The sequence below is a fragment of the Vombatus ursinus genome, unplaced genomic scaffold (assembly GCF_900497805.2).
Source record: "Vombatus ursinus unplaced genomic scaffold, bare-nosed wombat genome assembly UNPS02000749.1, whole genome shotgun sequence".
Lineage (NCBI taxonomy): Eukaryota > Metazoa > Chordata > Mammalia > Diprotodontia > Vombatidae > Vombatus > Vombatus ursinus.
In genome coordinates, this window is record NW_020940527.1 from 22945488 (window position 1) to 22960754 (window position 15267).

General features: G+C 37.3%; 1 protein-coding gene across 4 annotated transcripts in view; it reads right to left on the reverse strand.

The window, feature by feature from the left end:
• Positions 1 to 1899: 1899 nt before the first annotated feature.
• SHLD2 (shieldin complex subunit 2) overlaps positions 1900 to 15267 on the reverse strand; it is a 78225-nt gene continuing 64857 nt past the window's right edge. Inside the window, exons 7-11 of one of the 4 annotated variants that reach the window (XM_027860493.1) lie at positions 11424 to 11492; positions 9262 to 9468; positions 7368 to 7602; positions 3959 to 4074; positions 1900 to 2288 (exon numbers count right to left, since the gene is read on the reverse strand). In XM_027860493.1, coding sequence (XP_027716294.1) covers positions 2110 to 2288; positions 3959 to 4074; positions 7368 to 7602; positions 9262 to 9468; positions 11424 to 11492 — 806 coding nt within the window. In that variant the 3' untranslated portion in view covers positions 1900 to 2109. The remainder of the gene's footprint in view (positions 2289 to 3958; positions 4075 to 7367; positions 7603 to 9261; positions 9469 to 11423; positions 11493 to 15267) is intronic. The other 3 variants (XM_027860512.1, XM_027860503.1, XM_027860521.1) reach the window with 3 other exon arrangements.

Consider the following 15267-nt stretch of genomic DNA (forward strand, 5'->3'; position numbering starts at 1 on the left):
CTGGCATTTGTAGCAAACACCCTTACAGTAAAGCTTAATCAGCTTTTAGCAACTAAAGAGGTCCCTGTGCTGTCTCCCTGTATAACTAACTTTGTAGTTTTGATGCTTTGGGGTCCTGATTTTAGAGGACTGGGGCTTAGTTAAGTTAAAGCATAGTTTCACATTTACTGATGAGCCAAACATTTTCTCTGTGACAATTTGACACTGATTGTTTTGGAGGATTTTACCTATTCCATTTACTGATTCCATTTCCATTTACTGATTCCAGGCCACTCTCAGCAAACATGTTTCTTTGGCTGTAAAGAAATTGATGTAACTGATGACAAACCAGGTCTAAGACCTCTCAAGACAGAGTGAAAGGAAACTAATATGGCAAATTACATTTCTTGTCACAAGCTTCTGTCCTTGTAAACCAAAGCAGGGGTCAGTCACTTTTCATCTGACAGAAAGGATAGCTTCTCATCATCCTATGAGTCATAGCTTGTGACACAAGAAGCCTACCTGAGTACAAAGATACCACTTAAAAAAGTTGGGGGGTGGAGACTGACAGAGTAAAGAGGAAGGCTCTTATAGAAGGGGGAAGACTGGAGAATGTTTAGAGATGACAGGGAAGGAGGGAGTTTCCTAATGGAGATGGAAACAGGGGCTCCAGTAAAAGAGCTGGCCAGCTTCAATGAGAAGGATCATCCTTTTCTCAGAGAACAAAGGAGGAGAGGACATGTGAAGAGGCAGAGGAGGGCTAAGTTGTGGAGGAAGGGAGGTGACAGAGCTCAGGATGAATGGCTTAATTCTTCTAGGCATAGTAGGAAGCCGGGACCTCAATCTCTGCTGAAAGACAGAAAAGTGGTGTTGCCTTTGGGCGTTCAACTGAGGCCTCACTGCTGCATCCTTTTAAATTTCCCGACTCACTTACCATTTTCCCTGCATGGGCTGAACCAAACCTTCTCTGTTCAAACCACCTCTCCTGTTCTTTTCCACAATACAGAGATAGGGATGGGACCTATAATTTCACTAATATAAGGGACTCCTGAAGGAGGAAACTCCCTCCACCAATGCACGACAGTGCCATTTCTACTACTCATAGTTCTAGGAAATTGTCTAAAGCACCGAGAGGTTTAATGACTTGCCCAGAGGATTATGTTGTCAGTAGGGGTCAGAAGTGGGACTTGAACCCTGGTCCTTGTAGCTCCAAAGCTAGCTAGCTAGCTTTCTATCCATTATTCTATGCTGCCTTCTCAACAGAAGCCCTTTTATTCATTCAGAAAGCATTTGCTGAATGAGCATCTACTTGTTATAAGGCAGTAGGAATACAAAGAGAAAACTAAACAATCACTAACCAGGAACTTCCATTCTACTGATGAGGTGGGTGGGGTGATACAACATGGACATAGGTAAGTAAATAAAAAGTATATGAAAAGTAAATAGAAGTAATTTTAGAACAGGAAAGCACTAACAATTCATATCATGCAGAGGAACTAGAGGCCACCTATCAAAAGCTCCCTCTTCTCCCCAGTGCTGTATCTCAAATCTTCTCAACGTCATCATCTTATTTTCTCCCCCTCTGCTTCATTTTCCCTTCAATATAATTTTCACTGTTTAGCAAATTTCTACCCCTACAGTAAATGCCCATTATCTTATAACTATTCTGGATGTAAAACCTATTTGTGACCACGGGCAAGTCACTTAACCTCTTTTAAGTTCAGTTTATCTTCATGTGTCAAGTCAGGATAATACCTGTATGATCATCTACTTCACAGGGTTCTCTTCTGGGAAGAGGTGTAAACCTTAAAGTGCCACACAGAAATGTGACACTATGATTATCACTAGATTATATTTCAGAAGGAAAACTGGGAGAGACTATGGAAAAATAATTTCTTTTTTAATGACTACCAAGTTTTATTAAAAATAAAAAGAATATGCTCAAGTTAATATTTCTGGAGCCTGTAAATATGCACAATTCTTTTTGCTACATTTTTTGGGAGTTTTTTTGGACATAAACCCAAGGTAAAAAGTCTTATTCTTCATTTCATTTAAAAAAATCATTTCATTGTATTTCTCCTCCAATTACCAGCAGTTTGTTCTTCTGATTGCTTAAATGGTTATAGAGAATCATGCTTCAAAGTCGGTATGAAAATCTAGCAGATAGAAGTCTTGTTGCAAAGGGTAGCTGTTTTCATCTAGAATAAAAAGGCTCTGAATTTTCAGTGTGTAGGCTCTTTCTCTGCTTGCTAGCAGTGAGTGGCATAGGTCCGCTGCAACCATCCCATATGTGATCCCTGAGAACGGGACTGCTCAAAAAAAAAAAAAGAAAAAAAGAAAAACGAAAAGAAACCATAATGATACCTTTTCTAGTGGCACTTACAATCATCCTCTACTGTTCCTTTCTACTGCTCAGAACAAAAGACTCTCATTTCCCTACCTTCTTTTCAGGTACAACAAACAGATGGCATTTTAGCATCTAGTTACTCCATTCCTGTTGAAGAAATGGTTATCACTTATGGTGTATATTTTTATATCAAAAATTTTCCTTATTCCATTGCTAGCTATAAGTAAGTAACATGTAGAAGAATTTACTGGCTACTATTACCCGAAATCTGAAACTGAAAATACTCTTAGTGTTCACATCTAAAAAGTACTACTGGGGTTAGCTAAAGAATTCTGTGATTAAATAAATGTTAAGAATAGGTGACTAAAAACAATCTCATTGTATGTTAAATGACTAGATTAATATTGATTCCTTGAAAGTGTTCTGAAGTACTGAGATTATAATCCCTCAGGACAAGTGTTATGGATGGACAATGAGCTAGATCCAGCCCAGAGTAGGAAATTGGCTAGATTGCATTTTGGGAACATACCAGCACTCTGAATAATCCCAAGCTGTTTACCTGCCACACAAGCCTCTCCCTCTTTTAAAAATCAAACTATTAATATTTTGTATTATCACCCTAATTCCCAAATATATCTCAGTGTACCCAAAAGTCATATCTTATGCCAAAGAATAAAAAAGAGAGGAAAAAATAGAGAAAACTAACCAGCCCCCCAATGAAGTCTGGCAGTATGTGCAGTGATTCCCTGTGCCCACGATGTACATCATGTCATGGGGTACTCTGTTCTTTACTGGGCACAGAACTGAAGCTTCTTGGATTAATTTTTAAAGCCAGTCCCAATCGGATCCCATCCTACCTATTCAGCCCTCTCTTCATTGCTCAGTTTCCTCATGATTCCCATGTATTGGTTCTAATTTGCAGCTTCCTGCCTTTGCTTACAAGGTTAACCATGCCTGGGATGCTCTCTTCACCTAAGTGTTTCAGCTTCCCATATGTGACAGCAAGGCAGGGCAGGGTAGGGTTCTGTGGCTCCACACATCTAGGTGACAGCTTGATTTACATGAGGTTGCCTCTCTCTGGCCCAATGTCTGCCTTCTCCAGCCTCAGGCATGCCACTGCTTTTGACAGTGCTAAGTTTGAGCACTGACCAGAATGGTTATGTCTAGGTTAAAAACTAAGGATTGAGGCTAAAGATCTTGTTTGAATTTATACACTGAGATGATTTTAGGATTAGATCTCATTAATTTATAACTACTGTGGTTTGGTCAAACCTCCCTCCTTCATAAATGCTAGAACAGAAGGTGAAGAGGATGAGACTATTAATCTGTATTTGTTTGCTTTTAAATACTAGTATCCCAAATCACCTCTGCTGAGAATCAATCTTACCAGTGAGGAAGTTAACTGAAATAAACTGAGAATGTGGAGGTATACTAACCTTTTCAGATCACAAGAGATCCATTTAACACACACTTACTAGAGCTTTTTGCCAATTTAAAAAATCTTGAGCAGATAAAATATATGATCATGTTAACAGATTACAGTAAACATCTCACTTATCCAGAAACCACTCTCTATTGAGACCTATACACAGATCACTAAGAACTGTTTACAATTTAATTTTGATACAATACCTACAACTCTGCTTAACCAATCAGGTGGAATATTGAGAAGAATCTTTTGTATCATCTCTGATCCTACATGAATGCGAACCTTGTTCCTGTCATCAGACACAGTCATTAGAGCTGACCTGGAAAAAGAGACATGTCAGGAGAGACAAAAAATCAAAAAAGAAGCTTTGAAACTAGAGCAAAGTTTCAGTGAAATTAGTGATAAAAAGTGTCATTTTCTGGTCTAGACTTGATTTTAGCATGCTGAAAACAGCTGAGAGTGCTCCTGTGATACCACATCTACCTTTGGTTCTTATGGAAGAGTCAACAGAGGAAAAACCTGTGCCTCTGGGAAAACTATGCCCATGTTATTGTGATAAGACAGTAAGAGAAAAATGAAACAGTTTCCAAGCTCAAGTCCCAGTCTCCTTGGAAAATTATAATACTGGCTTCAGTTATTCAATAGTGACATGAGCAGGAAGTATACAGTTGAATGGGTAATTTATCCACAGAGAAATGTTTTCATTAATTAGCATCCTGTTGCCCTGTAATACTGGGGATAATCCTACCATGACAAAGAAGTAAACTGATCTTTTGGAGGTTTGTTAACTTTGCAGGGCCAAAGCAGACCAATTTAATATAAACTTAACTATATTTACTTGTCAGTGAGTCAATCAACAAACATTTATTAAGAACTTACTACGTGCTAGGGAGACAAAGAAAGGCAAAAATACTATCCCTGTCCTGAAGGAGCTCACACTCTAATAACCACACACACATGCAGTTGTAAAGGAAGGTAATCACAGAGGGAAGGCACCACCAGCTGAGAGGCCCAGGAAATCTCCTGCAGAAGATGTGATTTGAGCTGAGTTTTGAAAAGAACCAGGGAAGCTAAGAGACGGAGGGGCAGGGGCAGAGCATTCTGGGCACTGGAATAGCCCTGAAATGGCAGAAATTGGAGATGGAGTGTTGTGTTTGAAGACGGTAAATAGGCCAATGTAGCTGGCTGAGTGTGGAAAGGAATAAAGTAAAAGAAGACTGGAAAAGTAGAAAAGGCCAGATTGTGAAGAGGACTTTATATTTGATGCTGGAGGTAACAGTGAGTTACTGAAGATTATAGAGGGGGGCAGTGGAAGATGACATGGTCAGATCTGGGCTTAGGAAAATCACTTTGGCAGCTGAATGGAGGATGAGTTAGAGCAAGGAGACAATCCTCTAGTGATGAAACCTATACTGAGATGGTGGCTGGGGGACTGGAGAGAGATTGTAAGAGAATTCACAACAAATGAAGGAAGAAATAAAAGATATTACTGGAAATTATTTTACTCAACTACATGCTAATCAAACCTGCAACTTTAATGAAATGGATGAATATTTTACATAAAAATAAAGTACCCAGATTAACAGAATAAGAAATAAAGAATTTAAATAACACAAACCCAGAAAATGAAATTGAATGAGCCATAAATGAACTGTCAAAGAAAATATAAAACTCAGAACCAGATGGATTCACAAGTAAATTATTTCAAACATTCAAAGAACAATTAACTACAATATTACACAAATTGCAAAAATACAAAATTCCTTCTATGATACAAAAATGGCCTTTATACCTAGAGCAGGGAGAGTCAAAACAGAGAAGGAAAATATAAACCAATATCCCTAAGTGACATTGAACCAAAATTTTTAAATAAAATATTTATAAGTTAGTATAGCAGTGTATCAAAAGATTATATACTATGACCAGGTTGTATTTATACTAGAAATGTAGGAAAAAGATGATCATGACTGACCATATTTATAAGAACAGTAGAAATCATATGATTATATCAACAGATACAAAAAGAGTTTTTGACAAAATCCATTTCTGCGAAAGGAAAAACTCTCATCAACCCAACAAAACCAAGAGCCAGAATTGTATGTAACAGACATAACTAAAGTCCTTTCCAGGAAGATCAGGGGTAAAGATAGGATATCTGTTGTCACCACTTCTATTAAATATAATGCTAATGTTAGCTATATTAATAAGGTAAGAAAAAGAAACTGAGGGAATAAGCATAGCCACATAAGAAACAAAGTTATTGCTTTCTACAGATGATAAGGTGGTGTACTTAAAGAGAACAAACTAAAAATTAATTATAACTCCAGCAAAATTGTAGGATATAAAATAAATTCACATAAATAAATGATCGACATTTCTTTGTTACTAATGAAACCCAGTAGGAAGAGAGAGAAAAGGGAAATTCTTTTAATTTAACTACAGAATATATAAAAAACTGAGGAATCTACTTACCAACGTGGACATAAAAGCACTATATACAGAATTAAAAACTGACCCAAATAATTGGGAAAATATTACTCATGGGTAAGCTATGCCAATATAATAACAATGACAATACTATCTAAATTAATTTACTTATTTAGTTCCATATCAATAGAACTACCAAAGGGTTACATTATGGACCTGGAAAAATTAATGAGATTCATCTGGAGGAACAAAAAGTCAAGAATCCCAAGGAAAATTCTAGAAGAAAAAAAAGAAGGGAATTCAGCGATACCTGTTCTCAAAATATATTACAAAGCAGTAATTCTCAAAACAATTTGGTACTGATTAAAAATATAGGTCTATCAATGGATCAGATCAGGTACACATATACTGAAGCAAAAAAACCTTGTAATTTAGTGTTCGATAATCCCAAAGACCCCAGCTGCAGGGACAAGGACTTGCTACTTTACAAAACTGACAGGAAAACTAGACAAAATAGAATTGAGAGGAAAAAATAAATGCTTAGTAAGTGGAAAAAAAAGAAAATATAATCACTTAAAAAAGGATGCAGTGTCATTCTATGCCACAGTGAGGCCTCAGAGAAGGAGGAATCTGGTGCTAAATAATTTGCAGATGATCTGCTTCGGGAATAGGGTCCGATATGGAGCAAAGCAGCAGCCTCCTTGAAAGCTACTGAAAGTTTATAGGTCATGTTATAAAATTGGCAAGACAGTAAAAAGTGAGATGTTGTTTCACAAAAGCATATATAGATAAAAACAAATTATGCCAGACCTCCAAAAGTTCCATTATACTGATAACCATTATCCTAGAAGGAACATATTGTTTTATTTATTCTGAAAGTTAAAAAAAATCTGAGACTCCAATATGTTTTATATTCCCTATGGTAACTCAGTAGTGAAGAAAGAAAAAAATTTTCATTTTAACTACCAATCTACTCTTTTTTCCACATATAACTATTTTAATTATTTTTACACATCCTAATATTTTCTTTCTGAAATGGATGGAATCTCTTTTCTGCCTTGAAAGATTAGTTATAGTTTTGGGTTAGATATAAGAAAATGGTACCATTGACTCATTAAGGTTATTTCCAGTCCTATCATTCTAAATACAGTCTTTTTAGATAACTTGGTTTTTGGCTTTATTTACCTGTAGTACAATTTCACCATAGTAAATGGCAAACAGCTGATACACTGCTTGTAGATCTGGTTCTCATCTGTTTCTAATTCCAGTCCACATTTTCCACAACCGGAATACACAATGGTGGGGAGACACATCAGAATATCCTCCAGAGAAGAGTTAGCATCCAGGACAAGCTGTCGGCTTGCATGGGCAGCAACAGGAAACACTAATGCTAATATCTGGGCTTTTACTTGAACCACTCCTATGGAAGACAAAAAATATATATGGAATCAGAATTGTTGTGCTCCCACAAGTTTTCTTAAAAGATCATGGTGGCTTCCTAATTACTAATTCTTTGAGTTCAACTCTTTAATCCCAGAGCCCACGGCACAAAGCTAGAAACCAGATGGAAAGTAACATAAAAATATTGAACTCGCCTATCCAGTTCTACACTTTAAAAATGTTGCCCCTGAAAATTTACAGGCACTGACGTGCCAAATGATCTAAGTTTCTAAACTGTTCCTTTGGATGACCGAAAGGGGGCACTGTAACATAAGGTCAAGAAGTTCACTTAGAACCAGACCATTTAATTTCTTATGAATGTTAGATAATTTAATATTCTCCCATTCTTTTCATACAATTATAATAATCTTTTTTTATTCACAGCACATACAAAATCTTGAAAAAATCTAAGACAATATGAGAGAAAAATCAGCTAAGAAACAGTTATTAAAATGTTATAACTATAAAGTTTTTAATAAAATCTAAAACAATAAATATAAGTATAGTATAAACACACAAAATAAATAAATAATAAATATAACTATAATAACTATAAACAAAATAGCTATATTACAAATGTAACAACCACAAAGTTATTTAAGTTTCAGTGTTAAGGCCAAAATATATCTGATTTCTTCAACTTTTAACCACATATTGTACAAAAATTATGAACACTTTTTGTTAATATTAAATTTGTTTGTTAGTATTAAATTATATCAAGGCATACTAAAAGATATTCCCCAACTTTCCACCTCCTATTTCTTCTCTAAATACATTTGGAATAATAACTATAGGAAGATTTTTCTTAGATTTCTGAAAAGCTCAGATTAAATAGCTTCCATGATATATAATCACATTTTAGATCTGAGAACATGTCCTAACTGCCCATATCTACACCAACCCATCAAAACGATATTTCCAAATAATATATATCACATGTCATCTAAATTATATATAATAAAATATCTGAATAATATATATTAAAATAGGTAGATGATGATAGAGGAAAACAAAAAAATGTCTTTCCAAGTCATATATTTCAAATAGGGTATATTTCTGTTTATTAGAGAACAATTCCAAAGGACAATACAATCAATTAAAAGATCCTTAAAATGCTTCTGATGATGAATTACATATTTAAAAAGAGAAGTTTAGGGAGTAGGTACTTATATGCATTTTATAAAAGAGAATTTTCATATACCATACAAATGATCAATTTGAATATCAGTATCCAGATGGCTAAATAAATAAACTAAAATGCATCTGGAAACTCTAACAGTATCTGGATGATGTCTCAGTGTCTTAAGTAAATATTTATTGGAAAGCAGGTTAAATCACTATGAAGTTCTCCAATGATCAGTGCTATCATTTTTTATTTAGCATTTATAGAACAATAGCCTGCATGGTTGAAGCCACACAAAACAGGTATTTTGAAATGTACTGTCCCACTAAATACAACTTAGTCCCAAGTGCCCAGGTACCAGCTACACTATTCAAACATCTTGGGGCCCAGCTAAGACCACAGCTGTAAAGCAGCTCGACTGCAGAGTCCTACTCCAGTCACAGTCAGTCCCCGCCAGTTCCCAAAGAGTTCACTCCCTTCATGCACAGGTCACAAGCTGTGCACGCACACTCTTACCCGAGCGCTTCTCTTCCAGAAGGGCAGATAAATGTGAGATCTTCACAAGGGGACTTTCCCTTTTTTGGAACTTTGCTTTAAATTCAACTGCCCTCATGTCATCCTCAAAGAGGCACTCACAGGAGGACCAAGGGGTCGTATGCAATTCTAGATTTCCTAATGTGGAATTATGTTGAGTGAGGAGATACTTAAACTCCCAAAGATGATCTTAAGACAAGAAAATTAAAAAGTCAACATAAGGAAAACAATCTAGAATCAGAACAGTATTAAACTCTTCAGTTCAGGGGTTACACTTAAGAATCTGGGAATAAAATAAAATCACTATACATCTATATAACGCTTTAAAGTTTTCAAAGTATTTTCACATACAAAATCTAATTTGTCAGAGCGGCAGGGCTGCAGTCTTATCCCTATTTTGCAAATGATGAAACTAAGGCTCAAGCATCACTTGCTTAAGGTTACATGGCTAATAGGGAGCAGAGACAAGATTAGAACCCAAGCTTTCCGTGTTCTAGTCCAATGTTTTTTCCACTACACACAAGATCTATTAAAGAATTAAATGTGTATGCTTTATTTAGGCATCAAAGTAAGTTGTCTTTACTTTAAAAAAAGTGTTTTTTCAAGGATGACTTGTTGGGCTTGCACACAAGATGGCTGCTTGCTGGAATGGGGGCAGACTGCTCAGCTCCCACACACCTACTAAAGCAAAACCCTAAAATTCACACCAGAATGAATAATGATCAAGAAATTCAATGAGCAACTATAGTAAATGAATACTTCCACTCAAGAACTGCACTAAGAGTCAAGCAGAAGCCCATAGGTAATTGGAAAGAGAGCTGCCAGCAAAGCCAGTATGAGAACAGGCACACAAGCCCCTGGCCTCCCAGTGTGACTGGAGATAAGCTAGAGACAAGTATACTTTCAGGGGTCTATGTCCAGAAGCAGCAAGAGTGGAGGTCTCTGCTAAGAATGCTCCCTGGTGGTCAGAAGCCCTTAAGTGGGAATCTACAGCAGCCCTGTCCTAACTAAAGGAGGAAGAGGCCAGAGCAGTAACTCAGGTGACCTCTTTCACAGGCCTGGAAGGAGGCAGCCTTGGTTCAAACTTGGCCTTTGGCAGAACCAGGAGACTATGTGTGGATCCAAAACTCCAGGAAGGCACCTAGTTACCAGTCCTCTTGGAAGAGAACTGTCTAGGTCTTGCTGACCAGTCATACTGCCATCAAGGTTGCTGAATGGATGACCTCACTCCCATGTGTAGCCTGCCATGACTGACCTCAGTCCAGCAGAAGGAGCAACCCCTGATCAGCCCTTGGACCCAATTAAATTGAGAAGGGACCCTGACACCAATCAGCAGCCCTTGGCCACCTGTTTGTTTGAGACTGATGATTAGAGCCTAATCACGTGCAACCTACCATGCATTTGTTTTTTTTTTTCACTTTTTGCCCTGCTTTATGCCTTTGGGGTGGCTAACCTCCTGGCTTCCTGATTTCGCCTGGATGAGAGGCCTATTCTTGGGCCTTCTATTTTTCATCATTATAGGCCTGCCGTGCTGCCTCCCACCGTGTACCTCTTTTATCCTCAAACTCCAAAACCCCAGGTGGCCAAGGTCAGAAAGATGCAGTTAAAAACCGAGGAATGACAGATGCCTCGTTTTGGGGCGGTACCATGAGTGTGGTTAGCACCAAAGTGGGGATTGTGCAAAGTCAGCCTGAGTGCTTCTTCCACTGGGTACAGATGCAGCCAGCCTGCAGGAGGTGGTGGTCTGGAAATTTACTCTGGCACATGCGTGCTTAGACGTGAAAATGCTGACCTGGACAAAGCTCATCCCCTCATGATATGTGCACCAAGTTACAAGTTACATACAAGTTTACTCTTGTCCATAAAAAACCGGGCGCAGTTTGAAATTAGGCCTGACTGCATTCCAACTGCTTGCTGCCTTGGTGTGCTAAAAAACTACCTTTGTCTTATTTCTTGAGTTTGCCTCATTGACCAGAGCAAGGTCTGAACCAGAATCTTCTCTTATCATGAGCATCCAGAAAGAATTAGTTAAAGTACCAAGGAACCACAGTCCCTGTCACACAAGATTATAAATGAAGAGTGATCTTGGAATACAATTGTCCAAAAGGAGAAAGACAGAGGCTTACAACTAAGCAGAACTTTACCTGCAAGGTTGAGTATAATCTTGCAAGGGGAAAAGATGAACCACAATAAGGGATTTTTGAGTTGGTACTCTGAAAAACACAAGATTCAAGGGAAATCTAGGAAGGGACAATTATTTAAACAATGGGAAGGGGCTGAAGGGTGAAATACTAACATTCTAGTGGGTAAGGAAGAAACAAGTGTCCTTTCAGAACTTAGGCCCTTCAAATGATACTGAGGAGGTTAAATTAAAAAAAAAAAAAAGAACTTGGTGTTAAGATTAGGAAAGAAAAAAGAGGAACACGTTAGTGTAGAAAGGAAGAATGCAGGAGAATTTGTTATTTCTCATAACTGGGGTACATAAGGAGAAGCAGCTAACAAACATGAAAGAGGAGGTGGGGAATGGCATCAGATAAACCTCACTTAAAACTGACAAAGGAGGGTTTCTTTCTCTCTCTCTCTCTCTCCCTCGCCCCCCTCTCTCTTTCACATACACACACAAATACACACACAGAGTTTGGTGGAGAAGTACATTAAACTCAACAGGGAAACAAACAGGGATGGGGGGAAGGGTGAAGAGAGGTTTTGCCACAAGCAACACAAATTTTCTGATGAAGAGGGAGTGATTAAAAGGAAGAAGAAAGAGAAAAGAATTAGTGCATAGAAGGTACATAAGTAAATCTTTGTTGAATGAATGAAAGAAGAGATTTAGAAGCCATCCAACACTCTGAGTGGAACCTTGGTGAAGGATTTATGGGAAAACTTGGAGAAAAGTCACTGAGGCTGGGAAGGCATAGATGGATTTGGATCAGCACTGCTGGAGAGAGGACCCCAGAGCCTCTGAAGTATTTAAATGAGGCACTGCCATTCAGTGGAAAGAGCCCTGGGTTCACATTTCAACTCTATCAAGTATGCCATGTGTGACCTTGGGCAAGTTATTTCACTTTTGTGAGCCTCAGTTCCCTCATCTGTAAAATGAAGGCGTTAGACCACATGATCTCTAAGGTTTCCTCCAGTTCTACAACAGTTATCCCATATTATTCCTACAGGACTTTTTTCTCCAAGATTTATAATAAATTCTCTCATTTGACTTATAATGAATCTAGAACATTTTACTCATCAAATGACTGTGGTATGATCAGTAGAGAATTCATATTATCTATTATTTTATAAATGTTTTGGAATTTATGTTTAAATTTGTTTGAAAACATTATTATACTGTTATAACCTTATTATAACCGTTTGAAAATGGGCAAGTTTTTGAAAACAACAGTCATGCATTGTGAGAGAGAGAGAGAGAGAGTGTGAGTGTGTGTGTGTGTGTGTGTGTGTGTGTGTGTTAACTCAGGTAACCAAACTACAAGGCAGAGCAGCCTTTGCAAATTCAAAAGTGTTCTATCAAAGCCAATTATTATTGTTGCTGTTATTGTTATGATAAACAAATGGGAATTATAAAACCACGAGTAAATGTTTCACTTATTTCTTTAAAAGTCAATATTTACCTATTTTAAAAAAAGAAATAGAACATTTTCTGTCTTATCTCAATGTTTTAATTTGCTCATTAGGTATAAGGATGAGTCACTAAAGTAAACCTAAAAATATCTTAATACTTTCAGAAATGCAAATAAGTGTCAACTTTATATTACAGATGCTAAGAGTACTTTGTATTCAGACATAGTAATGAGGTCATGCAGTAATGCTTCCATTGTTGAAAATTTAATTATTGCAACTTCAAGAAAATATTTTAAACATTTTTTGTTACTTCATTACTAGTTTTTTCAGTAATCTACATACTTTCTGCTGGGACACACTGAGAGACAACCTAAAAGTAGCATACCAGCAAGTGCTTCATAACAACAAAAAAAATATTATTTTATTCAACAATCAGTTTATTGGGACCTAGTTCCTATCTTAAATGGGACTGAAAATCTAATTGGGAATGGTTTTAATAAAACCCTGGATGGTCTCATAGGATCAAAGATTTACAGCTAGAATGGATGGCAGAAGTCATCTAGTCTACCTTCTTTTTACAGAGGAGAAACCTGAGCCGCACAATGAGAATGAGGAGCTTGCCCAGGCTAACAAAAATAAGTAGCAAAGGCGGAATTTGAATCCAGGTCCTCTGAGTTCAGATTTAAGCTTTGTCCACTACGTATGCTGCCTCAAATAAGAGGAAATTTGATAGGGATATATGTAAGTTCTTCAATTGGGCAAAAAGTAATCAGTTTCACAAGAACAAAATCTGGAGAGACTTGGTTAGACAGCAGTTTGAAAATTATTTGCAGATGTTAATGAATTTCAAGCTCTGTATGAATAAAAAATGTGCTCTAGGCAGCCAAAAAAGCTAATATGAACTTGAGCCACATTAAGAGAGGTGCTGAATCCAGGACTAGAGTGGCAATAATCTTGCTGTCCTCTGCTGTGGTCAGACCACTGTGGAGTACTATATTCAACTCTGAATGATCCATTTTAGGAAAGATCCTGATAAGCCAGAAAGGATTCAGAAGAGGGTAGCCATGATGCTGATGTGACTCTATTAATACTATAGTAGGACTGGTTAATGGAACAGGGGATGTTTAGCCTAGAAAAGGAAAGACTTATTTGTGGACATGATAGTTTGTTTCAAATATCGGAAGGGCCATCAGGTGGCTATGGGGTTCGACTGGCTATACAGCACTGGGAACAATAGATGGAAATTACAAAGAGGAAAATATGGGCTTGATGCAAAGAAAAGCTTCCTAACAATTAGAACTTGTTTAGGTACCAGATGGCCTTCACAGACTTTGAGGCCCCTTGCAATGCTGAGTTGCTATGATTCTGAGTTAGGCAGAATTAAATTCTAGCTACTAAATTATATCAGCACTAAATTACATCAGCACTTTTTATAGCACTTCAAGACATATAAAGCACTTTCCTCACAATCTTATGGCGTAAGTAGTGGAATTACCATCACCATCCTCATTTTAAAGATGAGGAAAATGGAGGCATTGAGAAATTTGGTGAATTGTCCACAGTCACACAACTAGGAAGTCTTAGAGCTGGGACTCAAACTCGGGTATTCTGACTGCAAGTGCAATGTTATTTCTACCATATGCACTATCTTTGTTGGCCTCATCTGAGCTGCTCTGCACTCATTCAGCAACATTACAAAAGTAAGATATTCATTTGGCATGGCAGTCAAAGCCCAACTTATTTTAGGTTTATTCCTGTAGCTCTGCAAAAAAACCTCACTTATATTGATAGTCTACCCACCATCAGTACTTTGACTATGACCACATGATGCATGTATTAGCCACAAACATTAGTTCCGAGGCATGTAACAGTATATTCTGAAAAGGGCCTGATGTCCCTTCTAAACAACCAGTTCTTCTACATTTTCTAATCAACAATGAAACTTAATACTGTGAATGAATGGGAGTTGTATTCATGGAGTAAAGGAGAACAGAGTTGTTGTTTTTTAGTTTTTAACTTAAGTGGCAGAGCCAAGGTTTTTTTTTGGGGGGGGGGAAGAGGCAATCAGGGTTAAGTGACTTGCCCTGGGTCACACAGCTAGTAAGTGAGCAGAACAGTTTTAAGAAATTCTGAAAATAGAAACATTTTCACAGTGAAGTCCCAGAACACAGCATAACAGAACTGCTTAGGTAGAAAGCTCTCTTGAATCTGTTAAAGATTAAAACTACACAATATGAGCACAATGTCTTATATAGTAGGCACCTCATAAATGCTTATTAAATGAATGTTGGGACAATATTTGCATTTCACCTGTCTGATTCTTTATTTTTCAATGTCAAACTAAACAGTGTACAAATCCTCCTCTGGACAGAGGTTTGTGGACAAATAATGGTAACCTTTGTTACCATTAAAAGA